Genomic DNA, 18,155 nt, shown 5'->3' with positions numbered 1-18,155 from the left:
TGTGGTTTGTGTGTTTATATAGTTCTGCTGGTTAGGGTATTCCTTTCAAACCCATAAATGCTTTGATTTTGCAGATAAACATATTACTTTGATTTACCAATATTAAATGAGCTTTGTTTATTTACTCTTATTTATTTACTCTCTTGTGTGAAGAAGAGTTTGGGATTTGACCAGAAAATAAAAAGTTTCTTAAGCTGTGCATGCTTGTAATTCTAGTATTTGGGAGGCTGAGACAGGAGGATTGCAGGCTCACTGCCAGCCTCAGTTACTTAGTGAGGCCCTCTGCAACTTAGAGAGACCCTGTTTCAAAATAAAGAATAAAAAAATAGGGCTAGGGTTGAACTTGGAGGTAGGATGCCCCTGGGTTCAATTCCCTGTCTGTCTGTCTGTCTCTCTCTCCCCTGCCTGCCCCCACCCAGTTTCTTATAACTAATAAAGCACCCATATTCATTAGTTGAAGAAATATTTGTTAAATGCTTCTATCTTAATTTGTGTCATATGACAAGCTATAAATATATAGACAAAGCGCCTGGTTTTGTGTCAGGTGCTGGAGATGCCAAAGTGAATGAGAAAATAAGTTTCTTCAAGTATAGTCTAGAGGAGATTTGTAAATAAAAATCTCATTAAGCCAGGCGTGGTGGCGCACGCTTGTAATCTCCGCGCTTGGGAGGCTGAGACAGGAGGATCATGCAGGTTCGAAGCCAGCCATACTGGCTTAAGAGACCCTGTTTCCAAATAAAAAAAGAATAAAGTTAGGTCTGGGAGTATAGCCCGGAGGTAGAAGGGCTTCCAGGAACCCCAGTACCACCCAAAAATAAAAATAAAAAGAAAGAAAGAAAGAACCTCATTAGTGTGAAAATTGTGATTGTAGAATTGTATAGTCCTTTTGGGAGAATAAGGTAAGCATTTCTAATTCTATTTCTTTTACATTTATGAACTGGTACTCTACTAAAAGGAAAAGGTTTTTCTCATTTCCCATATACTTGTTTTATTTAGACTCAGATTATTTTATGGGTTGTATAATTTGTTGCTATTAATACTTATTTTGATCCTTAAATTGTTTCAAGTTTGAGCAGGGCTGGTTCTTAGGGCCTTTTGACGGATCTCATCATTTTTATTTAGTTAGGCTCTTACTGTTTTAGTGTAGTTCTCTCATTCCTATTAGTGGATAGTGGGAGTAAATGGTAATTATATTAGCTGTCTACTGCTGTGACTGAATACCTAAGATAATCACCTCTAGAGAAGGGAAGATTTCTTTTGGCTCACAGTTTCTGAGATTTCTGTCCTTGGTCACTTGGCACATTGCTTTGGGCCTGTGGCAGCACAGTACATCATGGTGGGAGTACGAGGGGGAAGGGAACTGCTCACCTTATGGCTGCCAGGACTCAGAGGGAGGGGACAGGGGCCCAATATCCTCTTGAGCTTTTTTTTTTATGGTGCTGGGGATTGAACCCAGAAGCATTCTACCTTCAAGCTACACCCCCAGCCCAATTTTATTTCATATTTGGAAACAGGGTCTTGCTAGGTTGATGAGAGTCTCACTACTTGCTGAAGCTGTCCTTGAACCTATGATCCTCCTGTCTCAACCTCCCAAGTACTAGGATTACAGGCATGCACAACAACACATGGCTCAATGCTCTCTTTAAGGACATACTCCAGTGACCTAACTTTCTTCTACTAGGCCCCAGCTCCTAAGGGTCCACTATATCACAGTAATACCACTTGGGAACCAAGCCTTTACACATTGCTTTTGGAAGATATTTAAGAGCCATACCTTAAGAGTTATCCCATCTTTGCCCAAAGAAGTGTTATCTTTGACTCTTGCTTTCTCTTTCACATTCCAAATCTAGTTCAGCAGCAAATCCTAATGTTTCTCCTTCTTAGGCTTTGAAGCCTCTCTCATTTCTGACTTGGGCTACAGACTAATCTTCGTTCTTCTACTTTTGTCCCCCACCCCAGTCTCTAGTTCGTTAGTCAAGGACAAAAGTAATTCTTTTCAAACACAAATTGGATCATGCCATTCCTCTTCTCAGAAAACTCCTTTCAGTCTTGTTTATTTTTTATTATTATTGGGGGGGGGGCGGTACTGGGAATTGAACCCAGGGGCATTCTACCTCTGAGCTACACCCCCAGCCATATTTTTTATTCTTTAATTTTAAACAGAATTTCACTTAAGTTGCAGAGGGCCTTACTAAGTAGCTGAAGCTGGCCATGAACCTGTAATCCTCCTGTCTCAGCCTCCCAAGTACCAGGATTAGAAGCGTGTGCCATCATGCATGGCTTTGTTTGGAATTTTTAAAAACCCAGATGTTTCCTCTCATCTGTAAGGCCTTCCTCCCTTCTTGACTGTTCTCCTTCCATGTTTGCCACTGGCTCCTTTAGTGTAGGCCCAGCTCACTGCTGCCTGGAGCCAGGTGCTTGCCACTTCCCCATCTGTGTTACCTTTCCTGTGGTCTCACACTTGGCTGGCTCACTGCTCATCCCTTTGGGTCTCTGGTCTTATGACATGCTAACAGAAGCCTTAGCTAGCCACTTTTACCCCCATTGTGTCACTCCTCCTTGCCTGCTTGCTTTTGCCACAGAGCACTTACCACCTCTAGGGTTTAAATATTTATTTACAGACTGTAAGTGCTTTAAGAGCCAAAATTTTCTCTTTGGTCACTGCTATATACTGAGTGCTTGGACTATAATAAAGGCTCAGCAAATATTTGTTTAATGGGTAGATATTTGAGTGAAATTTCTGCTGAGACAAATGGAACATGAGTTGGCATAATAGGAATGTAGAGAGAACAATGTCTAGAGAGAGTTAAATGGGGGGTATTGAGCCTTGCTGAAGACAGTGGAAAACAAACATATTGATAATAATATGGTTAATTATATGTTTCAGCATTTTATTAAACTCATAATATTCCACTTATGTATCTGGTATGGTGTCAAAAAAATAAACAGCTAGATACTAGAAGTCCATTTTGTGTCCTCCCTACCCCATTACTGAGGATTAAACCCAGGGCTTCACACATGCCAAGCAAGTGCTCTACCACTAATCTACATCTGCATCTGCAGTCCTTATCCTATTCTATTCTAAGTTGCTTAGGTTAGCCTCAAACTGAATTCTCCTGCCCCAGCCTCTTGAATGGCAGGGGTTACAGCTGTGTACCACCATGCCTGGCTTAATTCATGCTTATTAAACTGGTAGTGCTCTGAAATTCTGATGGTGATATTTTGTCATGAGGCCCATTCATTTATTTATTTGTCTGCCTAGCTTGGTACCAGGGCTGTAGGTGCAGGCTGACTCTGCCTTGTTAGGTTTTTGGTTTCATATTTTGGTTTCATAAGTGAGACATACAGTGAAGAATCATAAAAGTGAAGTTGAATCATAGACTGATAGGCAGTAGGAAGAAAATAAGAATGCAGTGACAGATTATAACAGGGCCTCCTGATCTTGTTTGCTAGAGGATATGTGAAAAGGGGAGGCTTTTTAGAGGAAGTAATTGTGCAGTGATTTAAACGATATGGAAAATCATAAAGGCAAAGAGCTGGAGAAAAGAGTGGCACAAGGAGACTGCCTGTGTAAATGTCTTGAGTCATGCAAGCATTTGGTAAATTCGAGGAACTAAAGTCCAGTGTAACTAGAGTATAGTGAATAGGAATCACATAAGATGAAGCTGCAAAGATATACATAGGCCAGAACTTGGGATTTGGGTTTTTACCTTAGTCATAATAGGAAGCCATGAAATGTATTTTAGAAAAGCAATAGTAGGGTTAGATTTACATTAAAGCTTGCTTTTTCTTGGTCACCATTGAAGGATGAATTAGAATTAAGCCTGAATGGAAGCTAGGCAGCCACTTGGCAGAGAGCTGGACAGAGAAAGATAGTGCTTGCACTAGAGAGATGACAGTGGAAATGGGAGGGAAAAGGGTGGGTTTAGAATATATTTTAGAGATAAAATCGGCAGAACTTGTTGATAGATTTGGTGTATAGTTTGAGAAGTAAGAGGTTATCAAAGAAGAGCCCCAGGTTATGGGAATTAATGTAATAAAAGGAAGTGATTTGAAGCTTTCCATATAAATGAGAACATGTTATTTGTCTTTCTGTCTGACGTATTTCAGTTAACATAATGCCCTCCAGGATCATTCATACTGCCACAAATGACCGGATTTTGTTCTTTTTATGAGCAAATAATATTCCATCATGTTTTTATGCATTTTCTCTATCCAGTCATCCACTGATGACATCTTGGTTAGTTCCATATGTTGGCTTTTGTAAATAGTACTCCAAAGAACATAGCGGTATAGATGCTTCTTTGACTTACTGATTAACTTTTCTTTGGATATACATCCTGTAGTGGGATTGCTATATTGTATGGCAGTTCCCTTAGTTTTTTTGAGGAACCTCTATACTATTTTCCATGGCTGCATAAATATACATTCCCACCAACTGTGTTTTGAGAGTTCCCCTTTCTCTCTTCCTCTTCCTCCCTCTCCTCTCCTCCTCCTCCTACTTCCTTTTTTTATGATGTGCTTTTATTAGCACATTATAGTCTCACATCAAAATGCAAATCATGTCAACAGTGGCATACAAAGGAGATGAGAAAAGAGATAGCTGAGTATAGAACAGAAAGGCTTAGGAAAAGAGGTAGTTCGTGAATCAGTGTCGAGCTTTTGTGGCTTAGTCCAATATCACTCTTGAGACAGGCCACAACCCTTACCCACATCTGATATTCAGAGTCCTGAAAAATTTTTAAAATAATTAATTGGAAGGGGAAGCCAGGTGTGTTGGTGCACACTTGCAATCCCAGCATTTGGGAGGCTGAGACAGGATCGTGATTCGCAGCCAGTCTCAGCTACTTAGGCCCTTTTCAACTCATTGAGACCCTGTTTCAAAATAAAGAATAAAAAAATAGGGCTGGAGGTGTACCTCAGAGGTAGAATGCCCCTGGGTTTCATCCCCAGTATCACAGAAAGAAAAAAAAAATTAATTGGAAAGAGTCTAGGAGAGGGAGCGGAATGGGGGGACTTGATGAAGGAAACTCTAGTTGACACTGTGTACATACACAAAATTAACAGTGCCAGGCTCAATACCATGTAAGGGGAAGGGAGAAAGTTGGTGGGAACTGGGGGAAGCTCACCAAGAACTGTGTGCATGTATGTCTCTTTATTGTGGTGTGTGTGGGAGTGCAGTATTTTGGAGCATGTAGACTCATTCTTACATACCTCTTTCATCATGTAACTTTTAATCCCCAATGAATGGGATCACCTGCTATAGTCCTCCTATGGGAAAAGTATTCAAATACCAGAAAGATATCTCTTCTCTGCATTCCCACTTCAAATTGATAAGGAAGCAGCCCTGCCCTCTACTCTCACCTCCAAATGTTGCTTCCCCCTAGGGAGTGGAAAAGGAAGGTAGGTTCAGGTAGAGCTGTGGAGAGACAGGGGAAAGGTGCAGGGCAGTATTACATAACTTGTAATTCCATAGTATATCTAGGGTTGGACTACTGTAGGAACAGCATCTCTTTATTGGAAATTGGAATTAGATAGTCATATAATGAGAGCTGAGTTTTTGTAGAAGAGTAATAGTTTTTCTTATAAATTGCTAGTAATAAAAACTTCACTGTTTAGAAGGCATATTTAAAGTTTCCTTTTGATTTAGACAATTGTTAGTGCATTTAATATTTCACTTAGTCGTTTCAAAAGAAAGGTTAATTATGGCCTGGAGTATATGTCATTTTTTATAGAATTTGGCATATTTAAATGAGAAGGCCATGAAGTAGTAGAACATTATGTAGAATGTTATCCGTAGGTAGAAGGGTTTCCAGGAACCCCAGTACAACCAAAAAAGAAAAAAAGTTCTTAAGAAACATTTTTAGCCGGCCTATAATCCCAGTACTTAGGAGGCTGAGACTGGAGGATCACAGGTTCCCAGCCAGCCTCAGCTATTTAGGCTCTTTGCAACTTAGTGAGACTCTGTTTCAAAATAAGGAATAAGATAGGGCTGGGGGTGTATTTAGCTCAGAGGTAGACTACCCTTGGGTTCGATCTCCAGGTCTGGGGGGAAAAAAACATGTTTTGAGCTCCTGATTATATTAGATACCTGCCACTTTGGAAGGTCACAGATTTAATGGATCATTATCCTGGCTGAAATTTTAAATGACCCCACAAAGGTGACTTTGTGGTAGTTCATATGTGACAGTTTGATTTGGGCAGGGACTGGGTTAATGAGCATTGCTCCCTCTTTAAGTAGAGCCAGGCTCACTTCTAAACCTTGGTGAATGGAAGCCCTTTTGCTCCAGAGGCTTGCATAAGGGAATTGGGAGGGGAGGAGGACTCATGTAAGAGCGCATGTGCTGAGGTGTTTCATAGCACCAAGGTTGAGGCAGGTGTGGGCAGACTGCCACCCATCTAGCTCTGTACAGACTCTTGGTTGCGGTGATGTGCAAACAGTTATACTGGAACTGGTTATCCTCCTTCACATGGGGCATCCGCCTGGAAGAGCGCCGGGCAGCTGATGGCAAAGCACTCCAGCAGCAGGCTGTGCTGCAGCAGGTACGGGCGTTCAGCTTCTGTTCTTCCTGTCTCATCTTTGGCTCCAGAAGTTAGATTCATTTTCTGGTTTCTGGTTATTCTGATTGTTTTCTTGTACTACTCTTGTTATTTGGAGCTGCAAAGATAGATGAAAAGATCCTACTTTGTGAATTAGAAATACTGATTCTGGAATCTAAAAGAACAGCCTTTCAAACCCCCTTTTACAAAGCTCTATTTGGGGTTTTGAGAAATGGAAGAAATTTTATTTTAACCTTGTTTTGTGTATTTCTATGTTGTTTTTTAATTTAGAGGAGCCCCAGTAGTTGCTGGTGTTAAAACAACTTTTCCATCCAGTAGAAGATGGTTGTCCTTTGTTTTGAGGTGTCTGAGGAAGAGCTCTAGGTCTCTCTTGGCTGTTTTCCAGTATGAAACCTGAGACAAATAAATCCCTTGGCCTTTTATCTGAAGGAACGGTTAGGAAGACCAGAGAGAGTTCTCAAATGAGTTGTGGTGAAGAGGCTTCATGCTTATAAATGAATTGATAGAAAACCAATGAATATAAGTCTTTGAGACTTTTGTTTTTGTAAAATACATCTCTGGGCTCAAACAAAGAAATAGTCTCTCTCAACTTTAAAGCATAGGGTTAAAACGTAATTTTGGTTGTTCTTTGGAAGAGTTTATTAATATTTGTATTTGATTAGGCTAAATTCTAGCTCTTTTTCTTAAGTCAGTATTTATACAGTATCATGTATGTGTTAATCTGTTGCTATATTGGATACAGACCAAATCAAATTACCCTTGAATTTAGGGTTCTAAAACCTGATTTTTGTTGTCTTTAGCATTGGCTAATGTTGGAATTGCTACTATTGAAGTCAAGCAAGTCACTCTTTTCTTGGATGATGTAGTTGTTCAGATTATTGCAGGAATGTGGAAGGCAGAGAGATTGGTTTTATTATAAACAGGGCAGAAAAAAGGAAGACATTGTATAACAAAGTATGGTTTTCTTTGGTCATATCTGCACAGAACTAATTTGAGGTACAGTGTGAGATGGAGTTTTTTGATACTTGATTTCTCATCTTTTTGTATTGTTATTAAGTATTTACGCTAATCAGAATGTCCTTTCCTGTGTGTGCTCACATGTTCAGTTGTTCACTTCCATTGTTGTCAGCTGAGGTAACACACTCTCCCCCCAAATTATTCTTTTTTTTGTGTGTGTGGGTCTGGGGATGGAACCCAGGGGCATTCTACCTCTGAGCTACACCCCCTGCCCTATTTTTTTATTCTTTATTTTGAAACCGGTTCTCACTGAGTTGCAGAGGGCCTCACTAAGTAGCTGAGGCTGTCCGCGAGCCGCGATCCTCCAGTCTCAGCCTCCCGAATGCTGGGATTACAAGCGTGCGCCACCAAGCCGGCCCAAATTATTCTTTATCTTCTATCCTTAAATGCTAGAGTTTATTTTAATAATTAAGTTAGTTAGGAAAAGTATTCTTAATGTTTTTAAAGATAGAAAATATGGTGACACCAACTGCATTTTATTCTAAGATTTATTTGCATTTTTAATCTTTGAGTATTCTTTTTAAAGAATAATGCAATTTATTTCAAGAATTGTTGGCTTTTTCTTTTTGTTGCTGCTCTCCTGTGGAACTCTGAGAAGACATTTTTATCTAGATTTTTTTGTTATGTCAGTGTATCTAAATAATCTAACTTTTGTAATATATTTCTTGACTACACAGAAAGTTGGAGTGACTGGTCCCCCTGACCCACAAGTCCGCTGTCCTTCTGTCATTGAGTTTGGGAAGTATGAAATTCACACCTGGTACTCCTCCCCGTATCCTCAAGAATACTCAAGGTATGTTTTATGTTTTGAGAGAAACTTTAATCTCTGTTTTTAGTTTCCTAGGACTCTAGGACTAGCATGTATCTGAAGGTGTTTTAGTCTAGTTCATTTTTTTACATTTGAGGAAACAGGGGCTTTTTATTTTCCATACAAGCAGAATTGTTTGAGAGCCATTGCATCCCACTGTGCTTTAGGGTTTTTCTTCTGTAGTCTGTTCAAAAGCTGTCTATAATTAGAAACTTTATACATGGTCAGAATGAAAGAGGAAAACTTTTATTTAAGGGAAATTTCCCTTTGTTCTTTACCCTAAAAATAACTTTATGTATGTATGTTTACATGTGTGTATATTGGTACCAGGGATTGGATCCAGGGACATTCTACCTCTCGGCTATATCCCCAGCCCTAATATATATATATGTATGTATATGTATATGTATGTATATATATTTCTTTTTTTTTTTCTTTTTGAAATAAGGTAAGTTGCTGAGAGCCTTTCTAAATTACTGAGGTTGTTCTCACGCCTGTGCCTTTTGTCTCTGCCTTCCAAGTACTGGAATTATAGGCATGTACCACCATGCCTGACTAAAAAATTTTTAAAAATGGAAAAAGGGGAGACTCATATTTAGTTATAATAAGTACAAAGTTTGACTTGAGTAGTCTTTGATCTAAATTTTTATAATGTAACAAATTTAGTGGATGATGTGTTTTTCCAGGATTAAATGTACAAATGGAATAGCACAATATTAAATTTAACTAGCTTGGGTTTCCACATATGTAAACTGGTTACAGGTTTTGGGGATGATGCAGCATGCATAGTGGAACCAATTTGGCTTTATGACTCAGCTCTAACATTTATAAGCAGTACAACTTTAGAAGTTATCAGCTACCTGCCCTAGTTTTCTCATCTGTAAAATGGGGACACTAATAGTACCTGATGCATTAGAACTATTGTGAGCTTTAAATGAGTTACAGTGATAAGTGCTCAATAATGTCTTTTTTCTTTAGGGTTGAAATGAAAAGCAGTGAAGTAAGATGCAATAAAAATTAAACACTAGTTTATCAGTGATGTACAGCAGTCACATTAACGTTTCCTAATATGTGAAGTTACCATTTCCCATTTAGCTCCTGTCATAAGGAATAACAAATTATGGTACTCTGTGGGCTAATCTGTAACAACATTTACTTAGTGCTTTGTAATATGTAGAATGCTATAACATGGCTTATTTCTGAGAAGCTAATAGGTTAGAATAGTTTTTTAAAGGTTCTTCCAGCTGGGTGTGGTGGCGCACGCTTACAATCCCAGCATTCGGGTGGCTGAGACAGGAGGATCGCAGTTCGCAGACAGCCTCAGCTACTTAGTGAGGCCCTCTACAACTCAGTGAGACCCTGTTTTCAAATAAAGAATAAAAATCAGGGCTTGGAGGTATATCTCAGAGTTAGAATGTTCCTGGGTTCCATCCCCAGTACCGCAAAAAAAAAAAAAAAAAAAAAAGTTCTTCCACTAAAAGTAAGCATCCCTCCCCACCCCCGTACAATGTAATAACTTGTTGGTGTGGTTTCCAAGTCTATAGAAGTGGTAGAAAACTAGGAGCAAGAAGGGATTACAGATCCTGACCTTGGTGGGCAAAGAAGTAACAACAATAAAAAGAAAGGCAAAAACAAAACTGAAGGAACCAACACACAGGCTCAGGAAACACAAATGAGAACTGGTTATTAGGGAATTTACCAGCAGTGAACACAAAAGTGTAACAGAAATAGAAATCATAAGGCAAAATAGAATAGGTTGTAAAGTTTTAACTTCCTTCAAGGAGGAGTTTAGACATTTTCTATGTATTTTCTTATGTTTCAAGGTTCCTTGATTTGTCTTTCATTAGAAAATATTTGATAATTTAATAGTGTCTGTAGTAATAATGAATTTTTCCTTTTTGCTGTGTTCTCTTGCCGTGTGTGTGTGTGTGTGTGTGTGTGTGTGTGTGTGTGTGTGTGTGCACACCACGTATATCTATTTAAATGAGTTTGGGCTGTTTTACCTCTAAGTTCTATTAAACTCGGATTGGCCAAATTATTCAAAGAGGTTATAGTTTAGCCAGGCATGGTGGCATATGCTTGTAATCCCAGTATTTGGGAGGCTGAGACAGGAGGGATCTGGGTTCTCAGATAACCTCAGCTACTTAGGCCCTTGCAACTTAGTGAGACCCTGTTTCAAAATAAAGAATAAAAAATAGGGCTAGGAGTATAGCTCAGAGGTAGAATGCCTCTGGATTCAATCCCCAGTGCCACAAACAAACAAACAAACAACTTAAAATTTCCAAATCATAAACCTCTACCCTAATTTTGTTAATATCTACTTATTATTCTGTACTAAATTATCTTCTTATTTCTAAATACTTTTAACACTTTTGGAGAATCCAAAATCCCAAAGCATGCAGAAACAGGGCAATTGGAGCAAACAGAAAAGATCACCTGAGGCAAAACCTTTTGGGAAGTAGGATTGTACCTTAGGGAGTATCTCACAGTATCCATATATTTCTATGTGCATTGTATATTAAGCAATCTTTTATCCCTGGCTTTAAAAAAAATAAGAGCAAAGAAGTACATTTCATTTTCAGCAGTCTGATTGTCAGACATCGAAGGGAATAAAACAGTTTTACCATAAGTTTCCCCACCAGGGCCATGTGATTTTCAACACGGCAGAGAAAAATTCATGGAGAACCCTACTCTATCATTAATAACATGGCATACATGGGCTGAATGCAAGAGATATTGTCATTTCTTGGCTTCAGAATTACATCTTGACTATGAGATTATTTCAAGGTCTTAACAATGCAGATTCCCACATAACAGAGTAACTTAAAAGTTTCTTCTCTTAGATTCTTTCCTGACATGATCTGACATATAGGTTGTGAGTTTGTCAGTACAACCCAGTTTGATTTTTTTCTCATCCCTGTTACTAAAGAAGAAACCAACAGAATCCATAATGCCTTTGGCTATTAAATGATGAAGTGAAATGGATAAAAGGAGAACAAAACTATAATTGTAAATAATAGCAGCTACAGTTGCCTTTTATTGACCTTGGTACTAGAATAAGCATCTCTGGAATAATTTTCTGAGCTGGATAGTTCTGCCTTTGTTTTACAGACCAGTGCCTAGTGGACATATTCAAGAGAGTAATTGTTTGTTTGTTTGTTTGTACGGTACTGGGGATTAAACTCAGGGGCATTCTACCTCCAAGCTATACCCCCAGCCCTATTTTTTATTCTTTATTTTTGAAACAGAGTCTCACTAAGTTGCGAGGGCCTCACTAAGTAGCTGAGGCTGGGCGCAAACCTGGATCTTCCTGTCTCTGCCTCTCAAGTACTGGGATTATGAGTGTGTACCACCATGCCAGGCAAGACAGTAATAGTTTTTAAGAGGCAAAACTGGGATTTAACCCCACTCCTCCCTTACTACGTGGCCGTAACCTTTAACTATGGTGCTTGTGCTGCTTTACATATTATGTGATTCAGCTTTCTTGGCTTGTACCATAATCTTTGATTTAAGTAATATTTGATGTAATTTTGTTACATTAGAATTTTACTACAGTTGACAAAGGCCACATAATTATGTCTGGCGTGGTGGTGCACGCTTGTAATCCCCGTGCTTGGGAGGCGGATACAGGATAATCACACAGGTTTGAAGCTGTGCTGGCTTAAGAGACCCTGTTTCCAAATAAAAAGTATAAAATAGGTCTGGGAGTGTAGCCCGGAGGTAGAAGGGTTTCCAGGAACCCCAGTACCATTTAAAAAAAAAAGCAAAAAAAAAAAAAGCCACATAAGACTGCTGCTGTTTTGGGCAGCATGGAAAAGCCAGAGGTCCTGTAGGAACTCTGGGAAGAATATTTGCATCATTCTAGAGGTAGTAATTACACACAGCTGCAATCCAGCCCTGATTTCACAGGCTGGGGCATCGGCATATTGGCAGGCTTTAGGGTTAACTTCCAGTATAGAGTAAGCAGAACAAAATACTGTCAGGAAGAGGGTCCCCAAAAGCATCCCCCACAGTATTCTCTAGGGCCAGGAGTATACATAATCTTCATAACTGCACTTCATTTCACGCCGTGTTCTAGATAGTATGTATATATATTTTAATATCATATATATATTTTTTTTTAATGAGAGTACTACAGCTATTTGTACTTAAGTAAAAGATACCTTTTGTTTTTCTAGTGTTTTTCAGGTCATTTCCTAGAGATTAACAATATTATCCCATTGGGCTTGATTTTAATAAATTTAGGGCTTTTCAAATGTTTTTAGCAAGTAATAGATTGGAATAAGAGATCATAATGCTTGCTTATACTTTACAAATTTTCATGTAATAAGACTCATTAAAGGTTTTTTTTCATTTATAAATGTTCGATAGCTTGCTATTCTAAGGTAATGTCGTGGACTCATAATTTACCAGACAAGACTTGGAAGTAATTTTCTCAGAGATATCATTTCTTGTATTATTATTATTTAATTTATTTTTTTGGTGATGCTGGAAACCCTTCTACCTCCGGGCTATACTTCCAGACCTATTTTGTATTTTTATTTGGAAACAGGGTCTCTTAAGCCAGTGAGGCTGGCTTCGAACCTGGGCGATCCTTCTGTCTCCGCCTCCCAAGTGCGGGGATTACAAGCATGTGCCACCACGCCTGGCTGTATTATTATTTTTTAATTTTATTTTATTGCTGCACTATAGTCTCATATCATAATGTGGCTCAGTGACAATGGCATATATTCACACAGTACTTGGTGCCCTCCCCCCTTCCCTTTTTCTCTCCCTCCCAATACCGAATGTCCTCTGTATCTTTTTGAGCAATTTGGTTGCTGCTAGAACTTTAGAAAAATTTGACCTTTCACAAACCACAGAAAATAAATTATACTTTCTTTTTTAGGTGTTTGCTGAAAAGTAATGAGCATTTTAAGAATATTTACTGTTTTTAGTTGACAAATTATTTTTCATGTACAACATGATGTTTTAAAATATGTAGACATTGTAGAGTGATATGATAGAGCTAATTAGCATAAATAGTGCTTTATTTTCTTGTCTCTGTACTAAGACCTAAAACAGTTGGATTTGATGCTTTTATTTATTTATTTATTTATTTATTTATTTATTTATTTATTTATTTGGTGGTACTGGGGTTCCTGGAAGCCCTTCTACCTCCGGGCTACACTCCCAGACCTATTTTTTTATATTTCTGAAACAGGGTCTCTTACGCCAGCGCGGCTGGCTTCGAACCTGCGAACCTGCGCGATCCTCCCGTCTCCGCCTCCCAAGCGCGGGGATTACAAGCGTGCGCCACCACGCCCGGCCTGATTTGATGCTTTTAAAGTTGGCATTTATCTTTACCATAATTTTGAAAACTTAGGTGATCTTATACTTTTTTTCTTTCTAAAGCACTGAATTATGTTTAGATTTCTCAGACATACATTTTAGAGATATTTAGTTGTAATATTTAGCCTTGAAAGTGATTGTGTGTGTGTGTGTGTGTGTGTGTGTGTGTGTGGTACTGGGGATGGAACCCAGGGGCATTCTACTTCTGAGCTATACTTCCATTCCTATTTTTTATTCTTTATTTTGAAACCAGGTCTCACTGAGTTGCAAAGAGCCTCACTAAGTAGCCGAGGCTGTCTTTGCACTGCGACTCTCCTGTCTCAGCCTCCCAAATGCTGGGATTACAAGCATGTGCCACCATGCTCAGCTCTCAAAGTGAAATTTTACTCAGGTACAATCGTGTTACTTCTGCATCTTTCTCTTGTGACAATTTTGAAGGCTTTTAGACAGCTTAGCATGGGTAAATAAAGGTAAGTAGTAGACAATTGGTGGTGTCATTCACATTCTCTTTAAGGAGAAGTTATTCAAAATCCAGATGTTCAGAAAAACAGTGTGAGAGTTGTGGCTCACCATTGACATTTAGTTAAGAAATCTAATGCCCAATTAGATGCTGAACATTACAGTTAACGCCATTTCATTTTGAGATGTGGAGCTCTGGTGGTAAAGAAAGAAAAAGCTATTTAGCGCACTGCCATTGCTCTTCTGAATAGTGGGGTTTCAGTTAGCATGTAAAGGAAATAAGCAAAATAGCCTCTAAGACATGCTTTATTTCTGTACTCTTGGCTCCTACTTCTTGACTTTAATTTTATGTCAGTCATTATTTGTTTCACTCTGTATTTTGGAGTGATTTTTACATTATGATTTCAAGTTATGTTGCTATAACTAATATTAGAAATTCTGAAAATATTGCATATTACAGACAGTTAGAACTATTAGACCATGACACTCTTGGAAGTTTTCAGTGTATTCAGTGGCAGTTTAAAAAAATTAGACTTTGTGGTTTTATGGGAAGAATTAATACACATTGTAATTCCCAAGAGAGAAAGAAAAATAATCACGTGATCTTTCCAACATCTATTGGAGCATGATATACTTAGTGTATATAGGGCTAGTATGCCATAAATACAGTGCAAGAAAGGCTTTAGTAGAATGTTGTGTTTTCAGGTAAATTGAAATTATGCTTCAAAATCTGCTTCCAAAGTGGGAACTAGAAAAAATAGTGTGGTCTTTAAACTTTAGTAAATTAAACATATTTTTTAAGTTATAAGGTAATCATCTGGGCATGGTGGCGCACACTTGTAATCCCAGCGCTTGGGAGGCTGAGACAGGAGGATCCCACAGGTTTGAAGCCAGCCTCAGCTACTCAGTGAGGCTCTCAGCAACTTAGTGAGACCCTGTTTCTAAATAAAGTATAAAATAGGTCTGGGAGTGTAGCCCAGAGATAGAAAGCCTCTGGGTTCCACCCCAGTACCACCAAAAATAATAATAATAATAAAAAAAATAAATTATGAGGTAATCTTTTAAGTATAAGTCTAAACTGATAGCAACTAAATTAATGAGATTTTTTAATTTTCCTCTATCTCATACTTAAAATATGAGACAAGATATAGTAATTTATTTGAATCATATATTTTGTCATTTTACTAGCCAGTATGTTCACACACATCATTTTTACAGATGGTGTCAGATTTCAAATTATCAAGGCATAACAATTGTGGGTCTAGGTCAGGATATAGGGAAGCCAACTTTGTGCTGAGGATAGCAGGGGTGTGTATTTTACAACAGAAGAGACAAGTTGCCTTATGGATTCTGATTTAAATTGGTAGGAAAGCCACTAATTTTTTATTTAGATTATGTTTCTTTCATTACCTCATGAACTGATGTAATCATTTACGTTTATTGCCAAGCTACCCCCCAAAAGGGACATTATGTAGGATAATATTTTATTTAGCACTACATATATACCTGATATACCCCCTGTGCTAAGTATTCAAGAGATATTTAGTTCTAGAAATTAATGGATATATGAAATAAACAACAAAGATTCTATAGCTCAGCCAAGTCATCTTATTTGTGTGTTTGGAAGGGAGACTTTATTCTGTGTATTAGAGAGTCCCAATGAAGAAAAAAATGTGAGATTTTTCACGTCTGTTAATTATGTAACTTTAAAAGGCTGAGAATTATTAGTTTAATAGGAAGGGCACTGAACTGGATGTCTTGATTTCTCATCCTTGCCCTCCTGCTATGAAATAATTGGCTGCTATTATCTAAAAAGTTGCTTCCTTCCTTCTTCCCTCCCTCCTTTATTGGAGGCAATGATACATTCTCTGCTTTTTTAATGTGCATAGTAATGAGAGACAGAAAGGTAAGAGTTATGCAAGTTTGAAATGTAAAACCCTTTTTTTAATTATTATCTACAGGCTGCCTAAATTGTATCTTTGTGAATTCTGTCTAAAGTATATGAAAAGTAGAACTATTCTACAGCAGCACATGAAGAAATGTGGTTGGTTCCATCCTCCTGCTAATGAGATTTATCGAAAGAATAATATTTCTGTCTTTGAGGTAAAGTAGATGTTTAGTACATTTCTTTCTATTCATTTCAAAAACAAGTGTCATCTGTATTCTACATTCTAATTGTGCAGTTTAATTTTGGGGTTGGGAAATGTTTTTTTGTTTTTTACTGTTTTTCACTCACAACTGAGAAAATTCAGCTATGGGAGAAACAAAATTAGACTAATCCAAATGGTACCAAGCTTACAAGCTTGACCTCAAAATAAATTACTCAGTATTTTATTGAATGATACATCAATGATAATATATCTTACTATTTTATGTGTCTCTAAAAAGGAAAAAACACTGCTAATTATAATTTTTAAGATGCCATTTGATAAAATACCAGCCAGTGTTGCATATGTAAGATGCAAGATATGTAAGCTGGGTGGTGTGATACATGCCTGTTATCCCAGTACTTGGGAGGCTGAGACAGGAGGATCACAGGTTCAAAGCTAGCCTCAACAACTTAGTAAGACTCTTTTTCAAAATAAAAAATAAAATAGGGCTGACAGATTAGCTCAGAGGTAAATGCCTCTGGGTTTAATTCCCAATACCAAAACAAAACAAAAAAGATGTAATAATAGTGCAGCTTAAAATCGATGGAATGTGTTATTTAAATGAAAAGAACACCGGGTGTAGTGGCGAATGCTTGTAATCCCAGTACTTGGGAGGCTGAGATGGGAGGATCGCAGGTTTGTGGCCAGCCCTAGCAACTTAGTGGGACCCTGTTTCAAAACAAAGATTAAAAAATAGAACGGGGGTACAGCTCGGAGGTAGAATGCTCCTGGGTTCCATCCTCAGTACTGAAATATAAGTAAATAAAAACCGAAAATATTTCTGTTACTTAAAAGGGGTGTCTTTTTATACTTTTATCAGTGCATTACACATCGTAGTGAGATTCAGAGTGATACAAATATATATGCACACATCACTTGCTGTGTGTTCCTCCCCATCTCACACTCTATAATGAAAATTAGAGAATACTAAAGAAGGAAGTTGAAGACATTAGAAGTTGGAAAGACCTCCATGTTCTTGGATAGGCAGAATAAATAGTCAAAATGGCCATACTACCAAAGTGATGTACAGACTCAGTGTAATTCCTATCAAAATACCAATATCATTCTTCACAGAGCTAGAAAAAAATGGCCTAAAATTCTTATGGAAGAAAAAGAACCCAGAATAACCAGTGTTATTCTGAACAATAACAACCATACTGGAGGCATCACAATACATGATTTCAAATGATACTACAGAGCTGTATTAACAAAAATAGCATGGCATTGGGATAAAAACAGACACATAGAGCGGTGGAATAGAACAGAGACAAATAATCATACTTTATCCAGCTGATTTTTGACAAAGGTCCCAAAATATATGCAGGGGAAAAGAGAACCTTTTCAACAAATTGTGCTGGGAAAACTGGATAGTCATATGTTAGAAGAATGAAATTAGACCTCTGTTCTTCACTCAAGATGGATCTAAGACCTAGAAATTAGACTAAAAGGAATATCCTATAGAGAGATATTCAGTATCATGGGTACATCTTTATCATGATAATATAACTTATACCTGTGTGTATTGTTGTTAATTAGCATTATTTAATGTCTTGATCCTCAGTTATATAATTTGAGGCCAACTATTGAGTGCTTGCTATGTTTTCAGTCCTGTTAATTAATATAACAATTTCAGATTATCTCGATCCACTCAGTCTCTCACTTTTTTGGTCTTCCTTAAGACTAAGAAAGTTATTTTATTTTTAGTACTTGGGGTTGAACCCAGGGATATTCTACCTCTAAATGATACCCCCAGACCCCTTTTTTTTTGACACAGGGTCTCACTAATTTGCTACGGCTGGCCTCAAATCTGTGTTCCTCCCAAGTACCAG

The 18,155-nt window shown here is 37.9% G+C and overlaps 1 protein-coding gene across 2 annotated transcripts in view; it reads left to right on the top strand.

Moving 5' to 3' along the window:
- Positions 1-18,155, top strand: part of KAT6A (lysine acetyltransferase 6A) — a gene marked incomplete at both ends in the record, with an annotated part of 141,324 nt that overhangs the window by 100,312 nt on the left and 22,857 nt on the right. For both annotated transcript variants that reach the window (XM_080710546.1, XM_080710545.1), the window contains 2 exons: positions 8,256-8,371; positions 16,138-16,279. In XM_080710546.1, the coding sequence (XP_080566672.1) occupies positions 8,256-8,371; positions 16,138-16,279 (258 nt within the window). The remainder of the gene's footprint in view (positions 1-8,255; positions 8,372-16,137; positions 16,280-18,155) is intronic.

The sequence above is a fragment of the Muscardinus avellanarius genome (genome assembly GCF_963383645.1).
Source record: "Muscardinus avellanarius genome assembly, chromosome: 14".
Lineage (NCBI taxonomy): Eukaryota > Metazoa > Chordata > Mammalia > Rodentia > Gliridae > Muscardinus > Muscardinus avellanarius.
The sequence above is the reverse complement of the archived record's forward strand: the minus strand, read 5'-3'. Positions and strand labels throughout refer to the sequence as shown.